The sequence below is a fragment of the Marmota monax genome, unplaced genomic scaffold (assembly GCF_021218885.2).
Source record: "Marmota monax isolate L192 unplaced genomic scaffold, Marmota_monax_Labrador192_F-V1.1 WCK01_AAM20220418_F8-fsc00127, whole genome shotgun sequence".
NCBI lineage: Eukaryota > Metazoa > Chordata > Mammalia > Rodentia > Sciuridae > Marmota > Marmota monax.
Window position 1 is genome coordinate 3493653 of NW_026692894.1, and position 25615 is coordinate 3519267.

Below are 25615 nucleotides of genomic sequence, written 5' to 3' on the forward strand. Positions count from 1 at the left end.
CTATCGCTGATGCCATACTTGCTTTCTGAGTTTAAATAAATCTATCTTTAGATCCATGCAACCAGAATTAATAGACTTTTAATGTTTTCCTTCATATAGTCTTTAGATATAAACCATGATGATCAATTTTCAACCATTTGTAATTTTTTTTTACCATGTATTACACTGTGGTGAGAGACATAGAGTCAAGTTACATCTTCCCCAAGTGAATATTAAACTGTTTCAGTTTCTATTTAGTAGTTTCCAAGTTTTTTATTCCTTTCCTTTTCATCTGGTACTTGTAGTTGAAGTTTTATATATGATTGGCACTTGGCAAAGGACTTTGACTTTCAGGTCATCATCCAAGGCTAACGGAAACCCTGTAAGATGTGCTGCAAGTAATATTAGCCTCAACTTGCACCAGTCCTTTGACACTTGATCCTCCAAAGTAGCAACTGACCAGTCCAAAAGCCTAGTCTTTGAAGCCAAATCCACAGTTTCCGCAATGCCAATGCTCCTCTGAATTGTTTTTTCTGTAACAATTACATAGTATTTTGATAAGAGCTAAAACTACTAAACTCCTTGAAAGAAATGAAAGGAAAGTGAACAAGGGATCTTTATTGTGGCAGTGTCTGAATGACTCGAGGAAAAAGAGGAGGGGGGGAGTGGGAGGAGGAGGAGGAAGAGGAGGAGGAGGAGGAGAGAAGAAAGGGGAGGGAGAGTTTTTATAGCCAAAATCTAATGGGGTCTCTGGGTCTGCAAGGTGCCTTGTTGGCGTACAGTTATTGGATCATATAGTAGTTGCTAAAGGTGTCATCTTCTGCCCTCAGGCAGACAGGGCAGGGGCCAGATGTGGGTTTCTGTTGCACCACACGGGTGGGGGTTGAGTGTTCAGCCTTGAGTGGGGCTGAGTGTTCAGCCTTGAGGCAAACAAGTAATAAGGAAACAGACTAGTGAGGGTGAGAGTCAAATGTTCAGCCCACTCTGCAGCTAACATTTGTTCAGCCTGCTCCGCAACTAACAAGAAACATAGGCAATCTTTGTGACCTTGGATTAGGCAAAGATGTCTCAAATATGACACCAAAACAAAACAAAATAGACACAGAAATAAAAGTAGATAAATTGGGCTTCATAAAAATTTTAAATGGGGCATGGGTTGTGGGTCAGTTGGTCTGGGGTTGTGGCTCAGTGGTAGAGCACTTGCCTGGCATGTGTGAGGCACTGGGTTCGATACTCAGTACTGCATATAAATAGATGAATAAAGTAAAGGTTCATGAACATCTAAAAAAATATTTTAAAAAAAATGTAAAGTGTATTTTTTCAAAGGACATCATTAAGAAAGTGAAAGGCAATGCACAGAATGGGACAGAAATTTTGCAAATCATATAGCAGATAAAATCTATAAATACCTATTACAACTTGAAAATTTAAAGGCCAAATAATCCAGTTGAAAAATGAGATGGGGTGGGGTTGTAACTCTTAGTGGAGCACTGGCCCAACACGAGTGAGGCACTGGGATCAATCCTCAGCACCACATAATAATAAATGAATGAAGTAAAGGTATTGTGTCCATCTACAATTTAAAAAAAAATAAAAAGAGCAAAGATGGAGAGGATGTGGAAATAAAGGAACATTTTTACACTGTTGGTGAAACTGTAAACTAGTATAACCAGTAGGGAAATCACAGACTCCTCAAAAGACTAGACATGGAACCACCATATGACCCAGCTACACCACTCCTCAGAATTTATCCTGAAGAATTAAAGTCATTTTACTAAAGTGATACGTGCACACCAATGATTATAGCAGCACAATTCACAATAGCCAAAGTATAGAACCAGCCTAGGTGTCCATCGGTGGATGAATGAATAAGGAAAATGTGGTATATATACACAACAGGGTTTTATTCAGCCATAAAGAAAAATGAAATTATGGCATTTGCAGGAAAATGGATATGTTAAGCAAAATAAGTCAAACTCAGAAGGTTAAGGGTTACATGTTTTCTTTCCTATGTGGAAGCTAAAGAGGAAAAAGGAAAACAAAGGTAGGGGCAGATCTCATGAAAACCAAAGGGAGATCAGTGATTAATTTGCTGATTAGGTTAAGGCTTTCACAGCCCAATCATTTCCCCTCTGAATCCTCTTGCATTATTTCACATGTGAGCTTTTGGGGGCATCTCACAACCAGACCATAACAATGTGGAGCAAATGCTAATTGAGGATGATGAAAATGTCCTATCATTGATGGTAGTGATGGTTGGGCAACTTAGGGAAGATACTAAACCATTTCATTGTATACTTTAAATGGGTGAGTTGTATGGTATGTGAACCATATTCCAATAAAGCTAGTACTTTATTTTCCTCTCAGTGCTACATCCCCAGCCCAAAGCTATAATTTAAAAAACCCTTTGGGAATCTATGTTCTAATACTTTTTGTTGTTCCTCTTTTTTAAATATTACTATGTATGTTTTTCAGATCTTTATTTTATTTATTTACTTTTATGTGATGCTATAGATCGAACCCAGTGCCTCACATGTGCCAGGCAAGCGCTCTACACTGAGCTATAACCCCAGCCCTTTTGCTGTTCCTCTTAATGTCACATATTAATATCATTGTGACTTTTAATTTATTGTAATTTCTATTATGGTAAAATTTGAAATATTCTTGTTAAATTTTTTTTCTAAAAGAACTTCATTATCAACTTGTCTTTGTGCCCAGACATGGACCTTAATTAAATCAAAGAGATTTGTATAGAATGACATAATAAGAACAGAAGATTCATGTTACTCTTCCCAGCATGAAACAGGAAGAGTCTGCATTTACTTATCATGTTGTTGGTTTTAAAATAGTTAATGCACCAGAGCAAAGAGAATTCTTTTTTTTTGTTGAAGACTCAGCTATTCCATTAGTTTCTATGTATTAATCTTATAATGCAAGTTTAATCAGCTCTCTGTTGTTGGATTTAGAGTCCAGCCTCTGCTGTTACTAATAGTGCTGAACCTTCTTGCACTTATGTATCTTCCTGCATTCCCAAATATGTGTCCATACTTTCCTAGAGAAAGCAAAAAAAGGACAAACGTGTGCTAACTGGCTGGCTAAAGAAACCTGACGTTGCTTACTTGTGCTTCATATTTTAGAAACTATGCATTAGGATTTGAATATATTTTGATGGACTATTTTTTGTGCCATTTTGAATATGTTTTGTGTGCCATTTTCATTTTAAAATTTTTCAGATGGCCCAGGACTGAACTTGAATTGAAGCAAAGCTCCATTTCAGCCCACAATATTAAATAATCATTTCCACTCGTGTCAATTTTGCGGGCAGGGTGATGGGGTGGGGGTACTGGGGATTGAATTCAGGGGCACTCGACCATTGAGCCACATATCCAGCCCTATTTTGTGTTTTATTTAGAGACAGGGTCTCACAAGGTTGCTTAGTGCCTCGCTTTTGCTAAGGCTGGCTTTGAACTCACAATCCTCCTGCCCCAGCCTCCAGAGCCACTGGGATTACAGATGTGTGCCACCGCACCCAGGCACTTATGTCATTTTATAGTCATTTATATTATTAGTGCCACAAGATTGAACGTATTAGGGGCTGGGATTGTGGCTCAGTGGCAGAGCGCTTTCCTTGCACGTGTGAGGCACTGGGTTCGATCCTCAGCAGCACATAAAAAAAATGAATAAATAAACAAAATTTTTAAAAAGATTGAATGTATTATAAAGCTTTATAAACTTAATGCACTTAATCTATAAAGTTCTAATTAAGACCTTTTAACAAATCTGCTATTTCATTTCTTATTATCCAGAAGTGTAAGTCTGATTCCTGACACTCTTCTCTGGTCTTTCCATCTCCAATCTTTCATTTTGCTTGCAAGTTAATAGTTTAATTCTATCAAGAATCAACATAGTAATGAATTTTCCCTCCATGTCAGCAAACCTGCAGGGATGTTTTTCTTATACACACACACACACACACACACACATACACACAATCTCCTTCAAAATAGTCAGAAAACATCATCTGTCTTACCTGCAAATACAATTTGTCTGATTTCAATTTATTTTCCAGTTTTAACAATCTCTTCGCCTGCTCTGGAACATCCAACTTCATCTTTATCATGCACTTCGTTTCCCGCACAATTTCCAAAATTTTGGGATCAAAATTAACCAGCAACTTCCCTGTTTCTGGGTGTCGCACAAAAAGTGTGGCTTGTAAAGCTACAAATAAATGAGCACTGATATCATTTATTCTGGATTTCCTTTATGCTCCCAGCTCTGTTTTCATGTCTGTCTTCCCCACTGAACGACTAACTTCTTAAGAACAGAACAACAGCACTGATGCCCCGGGTACTAAGGCCCAGTATCTGTCACACGGTCAGTACTCAAGACCTCAATGGATGAAGGCAGAGTGTCTAGAAAGCCCTAAAATAAGATCCAGAGAGAGAAAAGTTGACCAATTACTGAGAGCCTTTGTGCTGTGAACCATGGTACTTTTCTGAGTGAGTCAAAGAGATCTGTGGTTTATTTTTGTGGATTTTTACTTTACCCCTGAAAAAGAAAATGGGCAAAGATGACACAACTCATACATTTCAAACTCTTTTGCACCCTAACTCCAAACTGGCTTCTGTACCTGAATTCAATCTCCATCCTGAATTATTTTTATAATGAAGCTCAATATCAGTAACAAATATTTTTTAAAAACATTGAGTTGTGAAGTCAGAGTGTAGAGGAGGATTTTTTTACACTGTGTCTTAGAGGAGCATTGTTCATGAAAACAGGCATTTTCAGATATACCTTTTATTAAGAATTGAAATACAAGATCCCAAATTGTCTTGCTGGCTAGCCTTAAATTATTTGCTACCAGTACTGAAAATTTAACCCAGGGACACTTTACCACTGAACCTCATCCCCAGTCTTTTTATTTTTTATTTTGAGATGGGGGTCTCACTAAGTTGCACAGGGCCTCATTAAATTGCTGAGGCTGGCCTCAAACTTGCAATCTTCCTGTCTCAGTCTCCTATGCTGCTGGGGTTATAGGCATGTGCCACCATGCCTGGCATTGTAACATTTTATTTTATTCTATAAGGACAGAAAGGTCTACAGCAGAATGAAGACGGACAAGGATTGATGGCCAGGAATGCTGAGGGAGCATCTCATTTCCTGTGACCACCAGCAGGGGATCTTTGTCAAGTAAGCAACTTAAGGAGGCTGAAGTAGGCCCCCAGCTACTATCCCAAGCATCTACATAGTTAAGCACATTTACTAACGGGTGAATTTCATTAATAACTACAGAATCTTTCAAGCCTAACATTTTATAGAATGTGGGAGCATCAAATTTCTAGCAAAATAAAATGGTCCTTATATTCCTTTGAAGTAACTTGACTTTTACTAACTAGTCCTGATAAGGTTCTTAAGGGTATGGGTTTCATGAGAATTTCTTTTATTTATTTTTTGTTTGTTTGTTTGTTTTCAGAATAAGGAATTTAACCCAGAGGCACTCCATCACTCAGCTACATTTAGCCTTTTAAGAATTTTTATTTTGAGACTGGATCTCTCTAAATTACCAAGACTGGCCTTGAATTTGTGATCCTCCTATTTCTGACTCCCAAGCAACTGGGATTACAGGTGTGTACCACAGCACCCAGCAAGGGTTTCAATTAAGAATTTTATACAATTCATTTGGAATCTTTTTAGAATTGGGTTAGAAATCATTTGCCCTCCCAAATAAACTTCAAAATAACTCTGAACATTCATTTTTTTGGCATGGGGGTTGGGGGGTAACCAGGGATTGAATGCAGAGGCACTCGACCACTGAGCCACATCCCCAGCCCTATTTTGTATTTTATTTAGAGACAGGGCCTCACTAAGTTGCTTAGGGCCTTGCTTTCTTTTTCCAGAAAAATGGAGGCCGGCTTTGAACTTGCGATCCTCCTGTCTCAGCCTCCCGAGCTGCTGGGATTACCAGTGTGCGCTACCACACCTGGCTGAAAACTTATTTAGTGAAATCTATCTTCCTCAAGACTGTACCAAGGGCTGGGGTTATAGCTCACCGGTAGAGCACTTGCCCAGCATGTTTGAGGCACTGGGTTCGATCCTTGGCACCACATAAAAATAAATAAATAAATAAATAAATGTAAGATGTCCTTATACAACTAAAAAAAAAAAAAAAAAGACAGAAAGGTCTGCAACAGAATGAAGATAGACAAGGATTGATGGCCAGGAATGCTTCAAACTGAGGGAGCATCTCATTCCCTGTGACCACCAGCAGGGAATCTTTGTCAAGTAAGCAACTTAAGGAGGCTGAAGCAGGCCCCCAGCTATTATCCCAAGCATCTACAGAGTTAAGCACAGTTACATCAATGGAATACAGGAAGCCTTCCAGAACAATTCATTTTCCATAGACTGGGCTCATGTGAAACAAGTTCCCTTTATACTGTTAGTGTTACTTGGCCTGCTTCTCCTGGGCACCAATCCACTACAATGAGTTTATCGTACCTGATACAGGTCAGCTGATGTTCTCAGGGGGAGTAAACCCTCCAGGAAATCTGATATAATCGTCGTTTATAAAGATAATCTGATCTCTGCTTATTGGACATTTTAAAAATATCTAAAGAGTCCCCTCAATGTGCCTGGTACCCATCTTGACCCTTTTAGAAGGAGTACAGTGTTGAAGTGGCACCCCTTTCTCCACTGAAAAGTATTAACTGGGCCTCTCCAGAAATCTTCATCCAGACTGATTTTAGGACTGTCAGCAAAAGAGTCTCTGCAAAAGAGTTCAATGTAGATAAACTTCCTATTTTAATGTCGCCCTGTTTACTTGGCCACTGGCCAAGAAGATACCAGCACTCCAGGTGCTGGACACCCCCTTACTAGTTTTCACAAACATATCCAGTATAGTACTTTGAAGAAATGTGCAAACAAGGCCTCTGGCCTTGAGCTGGGGCTTCACAGAGATGTCTACATTTTTAAGATAAGAGAAGTTATAAACTGGGCTCCATGGTAACAGCTGGCAGGGGGAGAATAGAAAGAGGAGAAGAAGCTCTCCCCTTCTCAGGTGTTGTCCTTGAAGGGTTAAAATGCCCGAATTGTGAGAAAAAAAAAAAAAGGTGCTTTTATGTGAACTTTTGCAGACTGTGAACTTCTGAGCCCCTCCCCTTACATGCTGGGTATAAAACTCTGAAACTCCCTGAACTCGAGATTCAGGGGATTAATTGATTACAGCAAAAGCTGTGCCCTCTGAACCTGGCTGCAGCCAAATAAAACTGTTTCCTGCTATCTTTGGTGCCTTGCCTCCTTTGTCCCTACAACAGTGTAAAGGTTAAGAGAACAGACTGAGTGAATCCTGGCTCTGCTGTTCACTAGCTGTGTGATCTTGGACAAGTCACCTAACCTCTCAATGCCTCAGTTCCCTCATCTAATACACAAGGACAATAACAGCTCTTCCTAGGGCTGCTTTTAGGATCAAAGGGATTTGTTTATGCAAACTGCTTAGACAAACCTGGCACACTGGTGAGCATATAGTATATGTTAGCTATGACCACTATTTAAAGTATACACGATGAAACAGACACAGGGTATCCTTGGGATGTGAGGAGGAGATAAGGTGAACACATAAGGCAGTGTCATGAGAAGGAACTGTAGATAAAATGTGTGGAGGACTTTGGAGGAGGAAAACATCATTTTCAGCCAAGAGGAATAAGAAAGGACTTTATGGAACTGGTGACTGTTGAACTTGTATTTGAACATGTAAAGATAAAAGGAAGGGCACTGGGAACACAAAAATCCAGAAAGACACCAAAAAAGTAGAAAAGTGTGTGGCATTGTAAATGCAAAACAGTGCACACTCCATACTTCGGTTGTTAAAAAATTCTCTTTTGCCTTTTTCTGCTCTGTGAGTTTTCAGCTTATCTTAAAGTTTCATGGGGAGCACTGCTCCATTAGCAGGCTTTCATTAGAATCCCCAGGGGCCACCTACAGTGCATTCCCCAGAAATGGGTGGTCCATGAAAGTAGTTTATTGAACGCTTAACTATGCCAGTTGGCACTGGCACCCTGTGGGGACTGGGAAGCTGTCCTCTAGGCTGTAGGTATGCAGTGAACCGATGGTCTGTGTATAAGTGCCATGTCCTCAAGAGCTAAACTACAAGAGTTCTGGAACCAAAAGGTAGAAATAGGAACAGCCCCTCTCACCATCACTCCTAAGCACCTGCAGAATGTGTGCTCCCCAGGCCTGCAACTCCATGCTCTGCCCAAGGGGAGATCCTGGTTTGGGAGGCAGACAGCACTCCACCAGGGAATACGGGAGGAACTGCACCAAGGTCATGGCTCAGAGCTGAAGGTTGTGGTTTTGACTTTATGGTTAAGACGGGACAAAACAGGAAACTCAACTGACCAACAATTGAGTCCACACAAAAATCACACCCCGATGGAGAGAGATGGGGGAGAACCATCCCCCGCCCAACAGTGAGCTCTGCCCAAAGCCTTGGCTGCATAACCCCTCCCCTCAGAGGCACCTGAGCCAACCCTAACACTATTAAGTCACTGGAGCTCAAAACTGAAGTCCAATGCAACAACAGAAAAGGAAAAAAAAAAAAAAACAGATGAGTGGGAAAGGAAAAAAAGAGAAGGAGGAAGGGAGGCAGTGATTCTATCTCCCCTGATTGGGACTGAGATTTGAATCGACAACATGATAAAAAAGAATACGGATAAATCTATGGAGAGGTATCTATAACATATTTTCACTTTTAAATACTGTTTTTCAGGAGAAAGTCATAATTTATGTATATCAATTTTACTATCATGATAACTTTTGCTACTAAAATCCAACTGTTGGACCAGGCATGGTGGTGAGGGCCTGTGGTTTCTGCTAGTTGGAAGGCTGTGGCAGGGACATCACCAGAGCCCAGGAGTTCTAGACCAGCCTGGGCAACATGGTGTGACCCTGTCTCCAAAAAATTTTTAAAAGAAAGAAGAAAATCAGAAGATTAATAGGAAAATAAACCACTGTTATCATCCCTAAATCTAAATTTCAACTAGCCTAAAATTATGTGAAAGGGATGTAAAATATTCTCCAGAACCATGAACTCACTCAGAGTCCCCAGCCCCCACTTGCGACCCTCTTACACTCACCATATTGCAACTGCGAAATCTCCCGGACCCAGGCTGTGTGGTAGATCACCTCAAATTCCACCAGCACATAGGAGATTTTGTTATACTGACGGATGACAGATTTACCTTCCAAACTTGACAAAATTTCAGAGTTTTTCTGTGTTTTTTTTTAAGGGAAAAAAGAAAGGTATATTTTAAGAAGTTGCAGACTGTTTTCATAAAACTTTATATTTAAGATGACAGCAAAGGGTTATGCTATCCATTGAGGCATGTAAGAGATAGGGAAGGCCATGGAAGCTGGAGATACGAGTAGGAAAACATTACCAGTAGAGAGGGAGCACTGAAAAAGGAAAGGACTTAAAAAGAGAGGTCTTGCCAGGTGCGGTGGTGTACACCTGTCATCCCAGCAGCTCCAGAGACTGAGGCAGAAGAAGAAACTGAGGCAATTTAGTGAGGCTCTAAGCAACTTAGTAAGACCCTGAATCTAAATAAAAATATAAAAAGGGTTGGGGATGCGATTCAGTAGTTAACCCCTGGGTTCAAATTCCTAGTACAAAAAAAAAAAGTTCTTGCTGGGTGCAGTGGTGCACATCTGTGATCCCAGCAACCCAAAGAGGCTGAGGCAGGAGGATCACAAGTTTGAGGCCAGCCTCAGCAAATGAAAAATAAAAAGGAGTAGGGATGTAGCTCAGTGGTAGAGTTTCCCTGGGTCCAATCCCCAGTACCTTCAATAAATAAATAATAGAAAAAGAGAGGTCTCTAGCCCTACAACCAGTCCTAGGCATTAGGAGTCTCTACCTCCAAGTCTCTAGTCCGTCTCTATAACTGACTGATACTGTGAATATCATAGCAGAATCCTAAATTCCAGCACCAAAAAAAAAAAAGTAGATATAAATCAAAGAATTAAAACCAAGTTTCTTTACATAAAATTGAAAGATTTAGGTTTCAATTCACAAATGCCAAACAAGGCCATCTCTACTCTCCCTCTATAGTAACTTGAGTCTCCACCTCGACCTCTTGTCTAAGGCCAAGCTTTAAAAAAAAAAAAAAAGAACTTTTTAAATATTCAGAACAATGAAATAAATGATAACAGCCAAACCAAACAGCAGAAACTTCATACTGAATAATGCCCTATATAAAGTAATAATAAAATGACTTGCAAGACTACCATTTTATAATTATTTCATTCTGCATTCAGCCATACAACACAGCAGCAAAATAATCACTCTACTCTGGCGCTCTCTGCCTCTTACATGAAAACAAAACTAAAACAAAGAAAAGGCAAAGTGGCAGTTTCAGAATGCCAACCGGGCCTCAGACTAGCCTGTTCTTGAGAAATCTAATAATTGTAAGGACATCAAGAATGAACACACTGTTATGCCCTGTGTAGGGCTAAGATCCTCACAGTCAGGATGTCTCGCCTTCATTAAATACATATCCGTGAACCATCTGTCCACACATGGAAGTAAGCTTTGCGCTAGGCCTGCACTTTACAGCATTCTCAAACAATTATTTTTAAAAAGTCTTTATAAAGTGTCTGTATTATTAAAAGACATAACATTATGAGATGCACCAACTCTGAGATAACTGTAATTGAACTGGCTTATCTACTCAACACAAAAGAATTGACTGAGTCTCAAGCATATTTATAAGCTAAATTTTCTTTGCCCAGTAAGGAACTGACCTCATCTTATCGGGCACAAATATGTAAGAGTAATTGCAAAGCAATTTTGTATTAAAATCACCACAATACACACATATTATAAATGTAATTATTGGCTTACAAAGAAATAGTTGATGGGCTCGTTGATCCGGCGATAGAGCTGCCTCACCCAAAGTATCTTTCCTGCAATAGGAGGCATATTGCGAGCAAGAGGGGGGTCATCTTTTTGAGAATGATAAAGCTGTAATTAAAATATGGTGTTAACATTTGAATTCTAAAGTGGAGAAGTACAATAGTGTTTGTACAGTTACTTAACCATTATTCACATGTTGCATATAGAAGGGGTCACTAATTATTTAAATGCACTTCAGATATGACAACTCGAAGCTCAGAAACAATGATGTTTACAATATATGATATTTAATTCTCTCTTCAACCTTTATTTCCTATTGCATGTATTTTTTTTTTCTGCCCAAATTTTATGGACGCTTTCAAAGGAAGAAGCATATCTATCACAATATTCTCCAGAGCCTACCTTTCCATATTTAAAAATACTAACTTAAGTGGGCTTTGCTATACACACAACTGACTGCTGTGGCAAAAAGACAGTAAAGAAGTGGTGACCTGGCTGTCTAGCGACATGCCCCACCAGCACCTTCCCACATGAGGAAGAGAACCTTGAAGGTCCTCAGCAGTGAAAGAGATTCCTCCAAAAAGCTTGGCACAGGAGAGTGTTCAGATTATTTTTCTTTTTTGTACTATGACTATGCATAATTCCATTCATAAACAGGCCACTTGCCTTTTTAGTAGCTTCAAGTTCAGCCACATAATACTGAAGAATTCGCTCAATCGTGTGGTTGATTTCTAACTGAAGACAGGGAATGTTCAGCTTCTGAAATCTAAAAGTAATTAAAGCTGAGTCATCAAAAAGGAAGTGAGAAATATACTAACTACAGGTTCATTCACCTGACAAGATATTCATACCGGACCTCAAACACTGGACTAGAATGTCCCCTGATGAAAGAGGCAGGGACACCTACACTCTCCTGGAGCTTATGGAAAAGGCAGCTTTCAGTGAAGAGTCACACGAGCAATGGTTGAAATTAACAGGAAGCTGGAAATGCATATAACAGGGGACCTGGCCAAGTCTGAGGAATCGAGACAAACTTCCCTGAGGATGTGACATTTAAGCTGACGTGAAAGAGAAGAGTGGAAAATGGCTCAGTAAAGGTGCAGCGGAGCACACTGAATGTACCTCTGCCAATGTTAGTGCTCAGGTAATTCCAAGTAAGCAGAGCCATGATAATGACTTTGTCCACCAAACAGCACCTCCACTGAGAACAGTGATGCACAGGAAGTAACAGGACCATAATGTTGATCATAAAATGAATTGACAATAGCGTCCATAGGTAAAAAAAAAAAAAACAATTGGGGTGGGGACAGAGATGGAAGAGAGAGACAGAGAATGAGGTTGTCAAGAAAATCGTACCTGTAGACTGCAGTACTGCCACTCATCAGAATTACATATGTCTGAATCTTATGATGGTCTCTCAAGGTATGGGTCATCATTACAGAGATATGGAACTTGAAACTGTGTTTTCAGAAGGACAAGCTGGACCCAAACCCAGATCCTCTGACTCCCAGAAGAGTTCCTAAAGGGCCCCAACATGGGACTTGGGTTACCTACATCTGAGCTGGAAAAGTAAGGCCTCTAGTCCAGCTCATCCTTCTAATTCAGATCCCCTGCCCGCTGCGGGGGAACTGCTGTTTGGAGTGGAGGGAAAGGAAGCTGAGGGAGAGTAGATTTTAGGTGCTCTTACCACAAAAAGAAAGAGAGGGGGTGACTATGTGAGATGATGGATATGTGAATTGCTTGGTTGCAGTAACCACTCCACAGTATACATCAAAACACCATGCTGTACACCTTATGTATACGCAATGAAATGAACTTTAAACAAAAAAGATAAAAGATCCCTCAGAAGAAAAATGGAAAATTTTACTCTTACATAATCTCACTTTGGGAAATGCCTTCAATATGTAGAATTAAACATTATTCGTTCCCTTCCCAATAACTTACAGAATTAACCTTGAGCATATTACAGGACTCGGGGTGGGGGAACATGGCAGGTAATTTCATTTTGTTACTGAAAGCCTTCTGCTATAAAAATGCAATGAAAAAAATAACATCCTCCATTTCAAATTTTTATCAACCTATTTAATGGTAATTGAAAGGTTAATATTGTAAGTATTCAGGTTAATGTAGGAGACACTACACACCAGGGGCAAGAGTATCTTATTTGAAATTGTGTTTTCAGATCATATTGTCCCACCTAGAGACTATACTGCTTAAAGTATTATAAATACCTTTGTAGCAGCTGAAGAGCCTGCTGAGAAGACAAGATTTTTCCAAAAGTACTGTTCATAAATGCTTGTATTTGTACCTAAAAAATATTAATATTTAAATTATTTTTTTATTTTAAGGAAGAGATTAGTTAATGAATTTTCTACAGAATCAAATAGCTTCCAAGCTATCTACCCATCTAGAAATGCTCCATCCAGTATGACAGCCACAGGCCACATTGTAGCTCTTGAGCACTTAAAATATAACTACTTAGAAATTAGACATCTGTAAATGTAAAATACATGCAGGATTTCAAAAACAAAAAAAAAGATGATATAAAATAGCTCATTAATGCTTTTTATATTAATGCCATTTTAAAATTACACCATTTTGAATGCGCTGGGCTGAATAAAGCATAATTATTAAAATTAATTTCACCTGCCTCTTTTTACTCTACTGATGTGGCTTCTAGAAAAATCAAAGTCACATGTATTTTCCATTTGCAGCTCATTACTGTAAATCACTGTTTAGAGACTTTATGAAAGGACTGTCCCTTACCAAACATTTTTCTCTGGAACATTTAGAATGTCTAAGTGTGCTCATAGAGCAATGTAATGACACTACACACCAGGGGCAAGAGTATCATTTTCCAACACTGCTACTCTCAGAAACATCTTTGCCACTGTTAAGGAGGAATGAACAGCAGAAAATGTTCTTCCAAGACTCCTCCTATCCCAAGAAGTGAACTCCAAATTTCTGATACCAAAAGAAGGAGCTGAATCACTTTGCAAATTACTTTTAAAGATTACATTGGTTAGATCTACTAATATACATCACATCCATGAACTGAACGTTGGAAAAGGAAGGAAAATTAAAACACTGCCACCTCAAGCAAATTATCTGTTACAAGGCTAATCTGGCCTCTGAACTTACTAAAAGCTAAAATTTGCATCTAGGACCACAATGTCTTTTAAAACATAAAAATCCTTAGTAATAAGTCTTCAAAATAATTTAAAAGATAACAAGTTTTTAAAAAATTCTCTATTGCCAAGCTGAGGTTGTTGATCAGTGGTAGAGCACTTGCCTCACACGTGTGTGGCACTGAGATCAATCCTCAGCACCACATAAAAATAAATAAATAAACTTACTGTTTCCATCCAACTAAAAAAATATTAAAAAAAAAAAAAAAACTCCATTGCGGGAGGAGGGGGGGGAATGGGCTGGGCTGGGGTTGTGGCTCAGTGGTAGAACACTCACCTAGCATGTGCAAGGTGCTGGGTTCGATCCTCAGCACTACATAAAAAGTAAATAAGTAAAATAAAGGTACTGTGTCCAACTACAACTAAAAAAATAAAATAAATAAAATAAAGTTTTAAAAAATTCCATTGCCATAAACATTTAATTCCCAATGCATTTTGGAAGCAAACTCTATCCTACTCAACTAATCCAAAATTAAAAGTAATAACTAAAATATGTCTTAATATTATAAGAATCTAATTGTCAAAAGCTAAAAGGAAATCTATGCCAAAAATAAAAAGCATTATTATTAGAATGATAGAATTTTAGGAATTTTTAAAATTATACTGCCCATATTATATGTAATATAGTTTTTTAAATTAATACATGCAACAAAAATATTTGTGTGTGTGTGTGTGTGCGCGCGCACGTGTGTTCATGCACATGGCAGGACGTGCTGGGGATCTAACCCAGAGCCCCAGGCTTGCTAGGCAAGTGCTCTACCACCAAGCTATATCCTCAGTCCAAAACTGACTTTTTTTCTTACTTTCATGGCAAGAATTTCAGATGCAAAAAGAGGACCAAGAATATTCTTGTCCCTGCCTGTGTCTCCAGGATGTTCTACAGCAAAGAGATCGTTTCCTGGAGCTAAACTTGGTTCATTGGTAGTTTTCAGTTAAAAAATAACAGAGGTCATGTAAGTCCAAAAGGTAAGCAATATGTTAAGGTCTCACTAACATATTTTGTCTCCTCCTTCTCATACCTCTTGTGTCCCTTAATCTGTGACACAAGTGAAATCAGAGCTCTTCAGAGATGTCCTCTGTAGCTCCAGGAAGAATGCAGACATAGGGCACAAGGCCAATGGGAGAGTGATCCACCTTCCCCAACTTCTCTCAGATATCTCTGTACTTAAAGAAAAAGGACTACAGATGAGCGCAGTGGCACACGCCTGTAATCCCAGTGGTTTGGGAAGCTGAGACAGGAGGATCGTGAGTTCAAAGCCAGCCTCAGCAAAAGTGAGGCACTAAGCAACTCAGTGAGACCCTGTCTATAAATAAAATACAAAATAGGGTTGGGGGATGTGGCTCAGTGGTTGAGTGCCCCTGAGTTCAATCCCTGGTACCACCCCCAATCCCAGTAAAAAAAATAAAGAAAGAAAAAAATAAAAAAATAAAGACTATAAATTCTTTCTTACACTGGAAAAAATGACCCTGGCACAACAAAAATGAAATGCAAATTTTAATGTAAATTTAAAATGAACCATACCTCTAACAGGTTTCTGATTATTCACTGACATCTGGCATTGTATATGTTCATTTTTCATTAAAACAAAAAGTCAAAAAATATTTGTGGGCTCCTTTAAAACATTCACACTGCTAACATTTTTATCAATTCACAGCAGGAATGTAACACAAATACTAAATATGTGAACACTGATTCTATTACAGGACAGTGCTACTGATCACTCTTCAGCTTTCTTAAGGAAGAGCATGTATAACTACTTACCTCCAAACTATTGATTTTTGTCATAAAGTGTACAAAATCTTTGTCGAACTCTGTCCGTCTTGGATCCAGAATGTCATATTGTTTTTTCTGTACCCCTTGATATATATTTTTGAATTTTATTGCCATGATATCTATTCCTTCTATTGTAGAATTACTCAAGGATGTATATGTCTGAACAATCGTTATCATTTCTGTAATCTTAAACAGAGAAATGTTACTTATTTATTTATTGGCAGTGCTGGGGATCAAACAGCACTGGCTAGGCAAGCACTCTACCTCCGAGCAGCAGCTGCAGCCCAATGCTATTTTATATTTTTTAAATGAGATATGAGGCCCCTTCTCTAAAACAAGTTCTTAATGAATCATTGGTTAAAAAATCAAACCGAAAGACAGGCTCTAGAATCATTTAGATCAGACCAACCTGGGATGCTTTATCGCTAAGCTATATCCCCATCCTCTTTATTTTTTTTTTTATTTTGAGCAGGGTCTAGCTAAGTTACTAAAGCTGGCCTCAAAGTTGTCTTCTCCCTGCCTCAGCCTCCTGATTTGCTGGTATTACAGGTATGCACCACTACTGGACATGCATCCGGCTGGTCATTCTGACTTTGAATCTCAGCTTTTTATAACAGGCTCTGACTTAGCTTGACCCTTGGGCTCTCCTTTTAAACTACTTAAGAATTCACAGAGAGGAATGGGGCTGTGTCTCGATGGCAGAGTGTTTGCCTAGTGCATATGAGGCACTAGGTCTGATCCTTAGCACCACATAAAAATAAAGGCATGCTGTCCACCTAAAACTACAAAAAAAAAAATTTTTTTTTAAGAGTTCACAGGGGTAGTCCAATGGGGGTATGCCTCCTGTGCCCCACTCACCAAGAACAGCCCAACCAGGCTAAATCCTGGCCACAGTTCAGAATAAGTTTGATAACCTATATTTGAGGGTCTGGATGCCAATATCCACCAATTATACCTGGGAGAAATGCCAGTCATTCAAGGGGATCTCAGTGCAGAGGAGTTGGAATAACCTAGCAATCAGGCCACACTTCAGGCAAGGCCTGTGGGACTGCTGCTTTAGCTCTGATTGCTGAGCTCTGGTGACTTGACTTTCTATTCTTAAAATAAGAGGCAGGGCCTTCCCAGAGACAAGGAAGAGGTACAGTGCAACTACCCATTACCATCACCACCCAGCACCAAAAGAATGCCCAGGCTGCTTTTCACAGACAGATACCCATTCTGCCTAGAATCAGACTTGCAAACCAAGGATCTTTACTGCTATTAGGTTATTACGATCTACCAAACTCAAAATTGTACCCAAGTTGGCAAGCTTCCTTGTTCCAGGAAAATTAAGGGTAATTAGGACCCCCTTCAAAGTTCATGATCTAGTGGTTCAGAAACATTATTGGCTGGAATGGGTCTCAGTGTAGCACCGTCCTAGCATGCACGGGGTCCCAGATTCCCTCCCTAATCCCCAACACCACAAAGAGGCGAGAGGAGATTTAGCATCTTTGTGGAACAAGTTCTGACCAATGGGGCCTAATTATTAATTTGACACATGTCAATATCCTTCTAGCTGGCCATATGCCCCCCCCAAAATCACTACTGTTCACAAACCAGTCTTATACAACAATTTCTTAGATGTGGCACCAAAATGCACAAGGAACAAAAGAGAAACTAGATAAGTTGGGCTTCATAAAAATTAAATATCTCTGCTTCAGATGACACTCTGAGGAGAGTTAAAAGACAGCCCACAGAATTAAAGAAAATATTTGCAAATCAAATCTAATAAGGAATATACTCAGAATATATAAAGAATGCTTATGGGCTGGGGTTGTGGCTCAGTGGTAGAGCATTTGCTTCAAACGTGTGAGGCACTAGGTTCAATTCTCAGCACCACATAAAAATAAATGAATAAAATAAAGGTCCATCAACAACTAAAAAAAAATGTTTTTAAAGAACCCTTACAATTCAACAATAAAAATATAAACAACTCACAATGTGCAAAACATTCAAACAGACATTCCTCCAAAAATGAAAAATAAATGGACAATAAGTACATGAAAAGATGCTCAAAATTATTAGTTATCAGGGAAAATCAAAACCACAGTGAGATACCACTTCACATCCACTAGGACCGTCAAATTCAGAAGGACAGATGTGATAAACAAGTGTTGTTGAGGATGTAGAGAAATCTCAGCTTTTAGACCTTGCTAATTATAATGTAAACTCATGAAGCTATTTTGGAAAAATGTTTGGCAGTTCCTCAAAGACAAATATGGAGTTGCCAGTGGGGTGCAGTGGCATGCACCGGTAGTCCCCAGCTACTCAAAGAGCTGCAGTGGGAGGATCACTTGAGCCTAGGAGTTTGAGACCAGCAGGGGCAAATTAGTGAGAAAATATGGGGTTGCCATATGACCCAGCCAAGTCTCCTTTTATGTAGACACCTGAGAAATAACAACATATGTCCACATTAAAAACTTACACACAAATGTTTGAAACAGCATTATTCATAATAGTCTAAGAGAGGAAGCAACCCACATGTCCATCATCAGATAAGTGGATAAATATGTATTCATGCAAAGGAATATTCAGTGATAAAATGTATAGTGTGCAAAATGGATGAACTTGGAAACATCATGCTAAATCAAAGAAGCCAAAAGACTAAATATTATATGATTCCATTTATAAACTATGTCCAACATAGACACATCTATTAATGACAGAAAGTATATTAGTGGATGGTTAGGCAGGGAAGAGGGGCAGATAGGATGTGACTGCTAATAGGTTCAGGGTGTGTTCAGTGGGAATAAAAATATCTCAAAATCATATTTTTGGTAGCTGTGTGAAAATATTAGAAACCATTGACTTGTAAACTTTAAATGGGTAAATTGAATGATATGAGAACTTTGTCCCAATAAAGCTGTTAAAAAACAAATAAAAGAAATAAAAGCCCCATAGCAGTATGTATTAAGGACCCCACTTGGTCATTTGGTTCTCTATTTTCCTATCCTGGATGAATCAGGAGATTTAAAAATAAACACTGGCCTCTGGACATGTCTGGGAAATGCTCTTCAATCTATATCATGTCCCTTCACACCCCACTTCCCAACAAAAGATGAATGGGATCCTAAAGACTACCAGGATCCAAGAAGTTTGAAAACAGTAGGGTGCCGGGAGGACTGGCTAAATGAGATCTTTATAGACATGTCAAAGGCTAACTGCAAGGAACCTCTGATGCTGGTTCCTTATATCCCTGAAAAAATACCATTCCTCCTCAGTGAGCCTTAACAAATGAAATGAAAGGTGCAGAAGTTTCCCAGCCACACCTGTCTAGCAAAGGCATCCCCCACACAATGTCTAGGCGCACTCAGGCCCAGAAAGAGGAGGGGCCAGACATCCAGATATTCCACAATGATTGGGTTCTGCCAGGCATTTGCAGGTATTTCATCTCACATCCTAACATTATGGTCAAGGGCAGAAGTTTCATGTTTATATATTTGTAATGCATTCCACTTTCATATATATATATATATATATATGAAAGTGGAATGCATTACAATTCTTATTATACATATAGAGCACAATTTTTCATCTCTCTGGTTGTATACATAGTATATTCACACCAATTTGTGTCTTCATACATGTACTTTGATAATGATGTTCATCACAATCCATCATCATTTCTAACCCCCTGTCCCCTCTCTTCCTCTCCCACCCCTCTGCCCTATCTAGAGTTTATCTATTCTTCTCATGATCCCTCCCTACCCCACTATGAATCAACCTTCTTATATCAGAGAAAACATTGGTTTTGGGGGATTGGCTAACTTCATTTAGCATTATCTTCTCCATCTCCATCCATTTACCTGCAAATGCCATGATTTTATTCTCTTTATTGCTGAGTAATATTCCATTGTGTATATATGCCACAATTTTTTTATCCATTCATCTTTTGAAGGGCATCTAGGTTGGTTCCACAGTTTAGCTATTATGAATCGTGCTGCTATAAACATTGATGTGACTTTGTCCCTATAACATGCTGTTTTTAAGTCCTTTGGGTATAGACCGAGGAGAGGGATAGCTGGGTCAAATGGTGGTTCCAGTCCCAAATTTCCAAGAAATCTCCATACTGCTTTCCATATTGGCTACACCAATTTGCAGTCCCACCAGCAGTATATGAGTGTGCCTTTTCCCCCACATCCTTGAAGGGCAGAAGTTTTTAACATGGAAACAGAACTGAAGTCATGAGAGAGATAAAAGTTTGCAATAGCTGGTATGTGCCTGGCAAAAGGCAATAACTAAAGATAAAAAAATTATAATAAATGCAGTGATTTATGACTAATTTAATCAGATGGTTCATATTAATAGTGAAACAAAAGATCTGGAACAATGATTTTCAATAACACTACATGAAGCATGAAATAACCAAACAGGGGTGACTTTCGGGGATTGGGGGGAGGTGTCCAGTGACTGCATAACACTTACCTTCTCCAGTCTTTTACAGAAAGCTTCAAATTTCCCAAATATGTACATTTCTGAAACCTCAAAAGATTTCTCTCCTGATGAGTCTAAAATCTGTTTCCTTGTTTTGTGAAAAGATGACTGATACTCCTTGAATAGAAAAATGCAATCCTACAAGAGAATTACAAGAAAGGGTGGGGTGGTGAGATGTTTGTTCTCAAATCTTCAGAAATTCCATCCTCATACAGAACTAATCATGCAAGCCCCTCAACAGGGGCTGCTGCTGTTAACCAAGTTCAAGTTCTCTGTCTGTATATTCAAAGCCTGTAAAGACTAATATAGTTTTTAAATATACATAGTGTTTTCATCTCTTCATCCTCATTATTTTCCCTTATCCTACATCAAACTATGACACATACTATTTGTTTTCATATGTTTGTGGCTAATTACTGCTCCCAAGAGACCCAGTAGTTATCTGTCAAGACATGTCTATTCAGCTGACATCCTTCTTTGAATCAACATTCTTGATATTCTTGATATTCTTTGTTTTATGTAACATAAAGAATTTGTAATAACAACTTACCATCCAACTATCATTGCTCCAAAAGGAGATCATAAAGGATTTTATTTTATTTTATTTTGGCAGTACTAGGGATTGAACCAAGGGCTTTACACTTGCTAGACAAGTGTTCTGCCACTGAGCTACATCTCCAGCCCAAGAACATAAAGTTTTTGATTGGCTGGAATCCTAACATTTGACTGCAGCTATACCACTAGCCAGTCACTAATAGGAGCAAGGTGATATCTCATTGTTGTTTTAATTTGCAAAGCTAAAGGCATCATCAGTGAACTGAGGAGAAATACAAAAGAGGATACAGTCGCTAGGGTTCAGTAGGAATTAACTATCGTGTCAAGCTCACATTTTCTAAAACCAAACTACTCTTCAATGTTAAAATTTCTCAGTGCTACCATGGGCCATTTTTACATGCAGATTATCCCCTTGAGATAATTATTTCATTTTCTTTAGATGTGTACCCACAAGAGGGAGCACTAGATCACATGGTAGTTCTACTTTTGATTTTTTGAGGAACCTCTTGTACACTGTTTCACGATTTTCCATAACGGCTATACCAATTAATATTCCCACCAGCAGTGCTCAAGAGTTCCCTTTTCTCCACATTCTTGCCACCGCTTGTTATCTTGTCATTGTTATAATAGACATTCTAATAGGAGTGAAGTGACATCATTGTTTTAACTTGCAAAGCTGGGAGCATCAACCAGGCTGACTTCAAAATGTATTACAAAACTACAATAATCAAAACAGAATGGTACTGGCATGAAAACAAACATAATCAACAACAGAACAGAGGAGAGGACCAGAAATAAATCCAGGTATTATGGCCAACCCAGATGGTTGACCTTCAATAAGGTGCCAAGATCACAGAGTGGAGAAAGAGAATTCCTTTCAATAAATTGTGTAAGGAAAATCTCCTCCTGCTATTTTGAAATTGGACTCTAACCTCACACAGTATACAAAAGTCAACTCAAACAGGTTAAAGACTTCAAAGTTAAGACATGAAACTATAAAATTCATAGAAGAAAACATAAGGGAAAAGTTCCTTGACATTGGTCTGAGTCATTTTTAAATGACTAAAGTATAAGTAACAGAAGCAAAAATACACAAATAGGGCACATCAGTTAAAAAACTACACAGCAAAAGAAATAAGCAACAGGGTGAAGAGGCAATAAGATGGGTGACAGTATTTGCAAACCATGTATCTGGTAAGAGGTTCGGATCCAAAATATATAAGGAATTTGAACAATTCAATAGCAAGAAAGGACCTGATTTAAAAATGGGCAAAGGACCTGAAAAGACATTTCTTAAAAGACATACCAATAGGTATGTGAAAATGTGCTCAGTGAAACTAATCCTCAGTTTTATTTTTATTTTTGTTTATTTGTTTTGGGTTTTTCTTTTTTCTTTTTTCTTTTGTTTTGTTTTGTTTGTGCTGAAAAATTGAACTGAGGGGTGCTTAACAACTGAGCTGTATCCCCAGTGCCCCTTCATTTTGTTTTGAGACAGGGTCTCACTAAGTTGCTTAGGGCTTCACTAAGGTGCTCTTGAACTTTTGATCCACCTGCCTCAAGCTCTGGGATCACAGGTGTGCACCACCATGCCTGGCTCAGTTTCCTTTTTTTTTTTTTTAATTATGAACATTTATTTCTTTTTTTAATTTTTTCTTCTAATTTGTTATATATGACAACAGAATGCATTACATTTCATATTACACATATAGAGCACAATTTTTAAGCTCTAGTTGTATACAAAGTAGCCTCACACCATTCATGGCTTCATACATATACTTTGGATAATGATGTCCATCTCGTTTCACCATCGTTTCTAACCTCCACCCCCCTCCCTTCCCCTTCCACCCCTTTACCCTATCTAGAGTTCATCTATTCTTCCCATACTCCCCCTCCCAACTGCACTACGAATCAGCCTCCTTATATCAGAGAAAATTTTCAGCATTTGGTTTTGGGGGATTGGCTAATGTCACTTAGCATTATCTTCTCCAACTCCATCCATTTACCTACAAATGCCATAATTTTATTCTCTTTTATTTCTGAGTAATATTCCACTGTGTATATATGCCACAGTTTCTTTATCCATTCATCTACTGAAGGGCATCTAGGTTGATTCCACAATTTAGCTATCATGAATTGTGCTGCTATAAACATTGATGAGGCTGTGTCCCTGTAGTATGCTGTTTTTTAAGTCCTTTGGGTATAGATTGAGGACAGGGATAGCTGGGTCAAATGGTAGTTCCATTCCCAGTTTTCCAAGGAATCTCCATACTGCTTTCCATATTAGCTGAACCAATTTGCAGTCCTACCAACAATGTATGAGTGTGCCTTCTTACCCACATCCTCGCCAACTCTTACTGTTGTTTGTATTCTTTTTTTTTTTCTTAATACTTATTTTTTATTTTTAGGTGGACACAATATCTTTACATTTATGTGGTGCTGAGGAGCAAACCCAGTGCCTTGTGCTGAGCCACAACCCCAGCCCCTGTTTGTGTTCTTAATAGCTGCCATTCTGACTGGAGTGAGATGATATCTTAGAGTAGTTTTTTAAAAAAAAAATATTTATTTTTTTAGTTGACACAACACCTTTATTTCACTTGTTTCTTTTTGTATGTGGTGCTGAGGATCGAACCCAGGGTCTTGCATGTGCGAGGCGAGTGCTCTACTGCTGAGCCACAACCCCAGCCCCTTAGAGTAGTTTTGATTTGCATTTCTCTAATTGCTAGAGATGTTGAACATTTTTTCATATATTTGTTGATTGATTGTATATCATCTTCTGAGAAGTGTCTGTTAAGGTCCTTGGCCCATTTATTGATTGGGTTATTTGTTTTTTTGGTGTTTAGCTTTTTGAGTTCTTTATATATATACACCCTAGAGATTAATGCTCTATCTGATTTGTGAGGGGTAAAAATTTGCTCCCAAGATGTAGGCTCTCTATTCATCTCACTGATTGTTTCTTTTGCTGAGAAGAAATTTTTAGTTTGAATCCATCCCATTTATTGATTCTTGATTTTAATTCTTGGGCCAATGGAGTCTTATTAAGGAAGTTGGAGCCTAATAAGACATGATGGAGATTATGGGCTACTTTTTCTTCTATTGAACACAGGATTTCTGGTTTAATTCCTAGGTCCTTGATTCACTTCAAGTTGAGTTTTGTACATGGTGAGAGATAGAGGTTTACTTTCATTTTGTTGCATATTGATTTACAGTTTTCCCAGCACCTTTTGTTGAAGAGGCTCTTTTCTTCAATGTATGTTTTTGGCACCTTTGTCTAATATAAGGTAATTATAATTTTGTGGATTAGGTTCTGTGTCCTCTATTCTGTACCATTGGTCTACCAGTCTGTTTGTGCCAATATCATGCTATTTTTATTACTATTGCTCTGTAGTATAGTTTAAGATCTAGTATAGTGATGCCATCTACTTCACTCTTCCTGCTAAGGATTGCTTTAGCTATTCTGGGTCTCTTATTTTTCCAGTTGAATTTCATGACTGATTTTTCTATTTCTATGAGGAATACCATTGGGATTTTGATCGGAATTGCATTAAATCTGTATAGTGCTTTGATAGTATATCCAAGAGCAAGGTAGATCTTTCCATCTTAAGGTCTTCTTTGATTTCTTTCTTTAGTGTTCTGTAGTTTTTATTGTATAGGTCTTTCACCTCTTTTGTTAAGTTTTCCCAAGTTTTTTTTTTTTTTTTGAGGCTATTGTAAATGCGATAGTTTTCTTTGCTTCCCTTTCAGAGGATTTGTCACTGATATACAGAAATGCCTTTGATTTATGGGTGTTGATTTTATATCCTGCTACTTTACTGAATTCATTTACTAGTTCTAGAAGTTTTCTGATGAAACTTTTTGGGTTTTCTAGGTATAGAATCATATCATCAGCAAATAGTGCTAATTTGAGTTCTTCTTTTCCTATCTGTGTCCCCTTAATTTCTTTCATCTCTCTAATTGCCCTGGCCAGTGTTTCAAGAACTATGTTAAACAGAAGTGGTGAAAGAGGGCATCCCTGTAGTGTTCCAGTTTTTAGAGGGAATGCCTTCAATTTTTCTCCAATTAAGATGATGTTGACCTGGGGCTTAACATAGATAGCCTTTATGATGTTGAGATATGTTCCTGTTAGTCCTAATTTTTCTAGTGTTTTGAACATGAGGGGGTGCTATATTTTGTTGAATGCTTTTTCTGCATCTATTGAAAAGATCATATGAGTCTTATCTTTAAGTCTATTGATGTGGTGAATTACATTTATTGATTACCATATGTTGAACCAACCTTGCATTCCTGGGATGAATCCCACTGGATTGTGGTGCATGATCTTTTTGATATGTTTTTGTATGCGATTTGCCAGAATTTTATTGAGAATTTTTACATCTATATTTATTAGAGATATTGGTTTGAAGTTTTCTTTCTGTAACATATCTTTGCCTGGTTTTGGAATCAGGGTGATATTGGACTCATAGAATGAGTTTGGAAGTGCTCCCTCTTTTTTCTTTTTCTTTTTTTTTTTTTTAATTTTTTTTATTGGTTGTTCAAAACATTATAAAGCTCTTGACATATCATATTTCATACATTAGATTCAAGTTGGTTATGAACTCCCAATTTTACCCCAAATACAGCTTGCAGAATCACATCGGTTACACATCCACATTTTTACATAATGCCCTATTAGTAACTGTTGTATTCTGCTACCTTTCCTATCCTCTACCATCCCCTCTCCCTCCCCTCCCATCTTCTCTCTCTACC

At 38.4% G+C, this 25615-nt stretch overlaps 1 protein-coding gene across 1 annotated transcript in view; it reads right to left on the bottom strand.

Moving 5' to 3' along the window:
• Positions 1-25615, bottom strand: part of Dnah8 (dynein axonemal heavy chain 8) — a 295657-nt gene that overhangs the window by 230616 nt on the left and 39426 nt on the right. Inside the window, exons 11-17 of the mRNA XM_046450645.2 lie at positions 20309-20455; positions 15833-16030; positions 13114-13190; positions 11549-11648; positions 10871-10990; positions 9108-9243; positions 4010-4197 (exon numbers count right to left, since the gene is read on the bottom strand). Coding sequence (XP_046306601.2) covers positions 4010-4197; positions 9108-9243; positions 10871-10990; positions 11549-11648; positions 13114-13190; positions 15833-16030; positions 20309-20455 — 966 coding nt within the window. The remainder of the gene's footprint in view (positions 1-4009; positions 4198-9107; positions 9244-10870; positions 10991-11548; positions 11649-13113; positions 13191-15832; positions 16031-20308; positions 20456-25615) is intronic.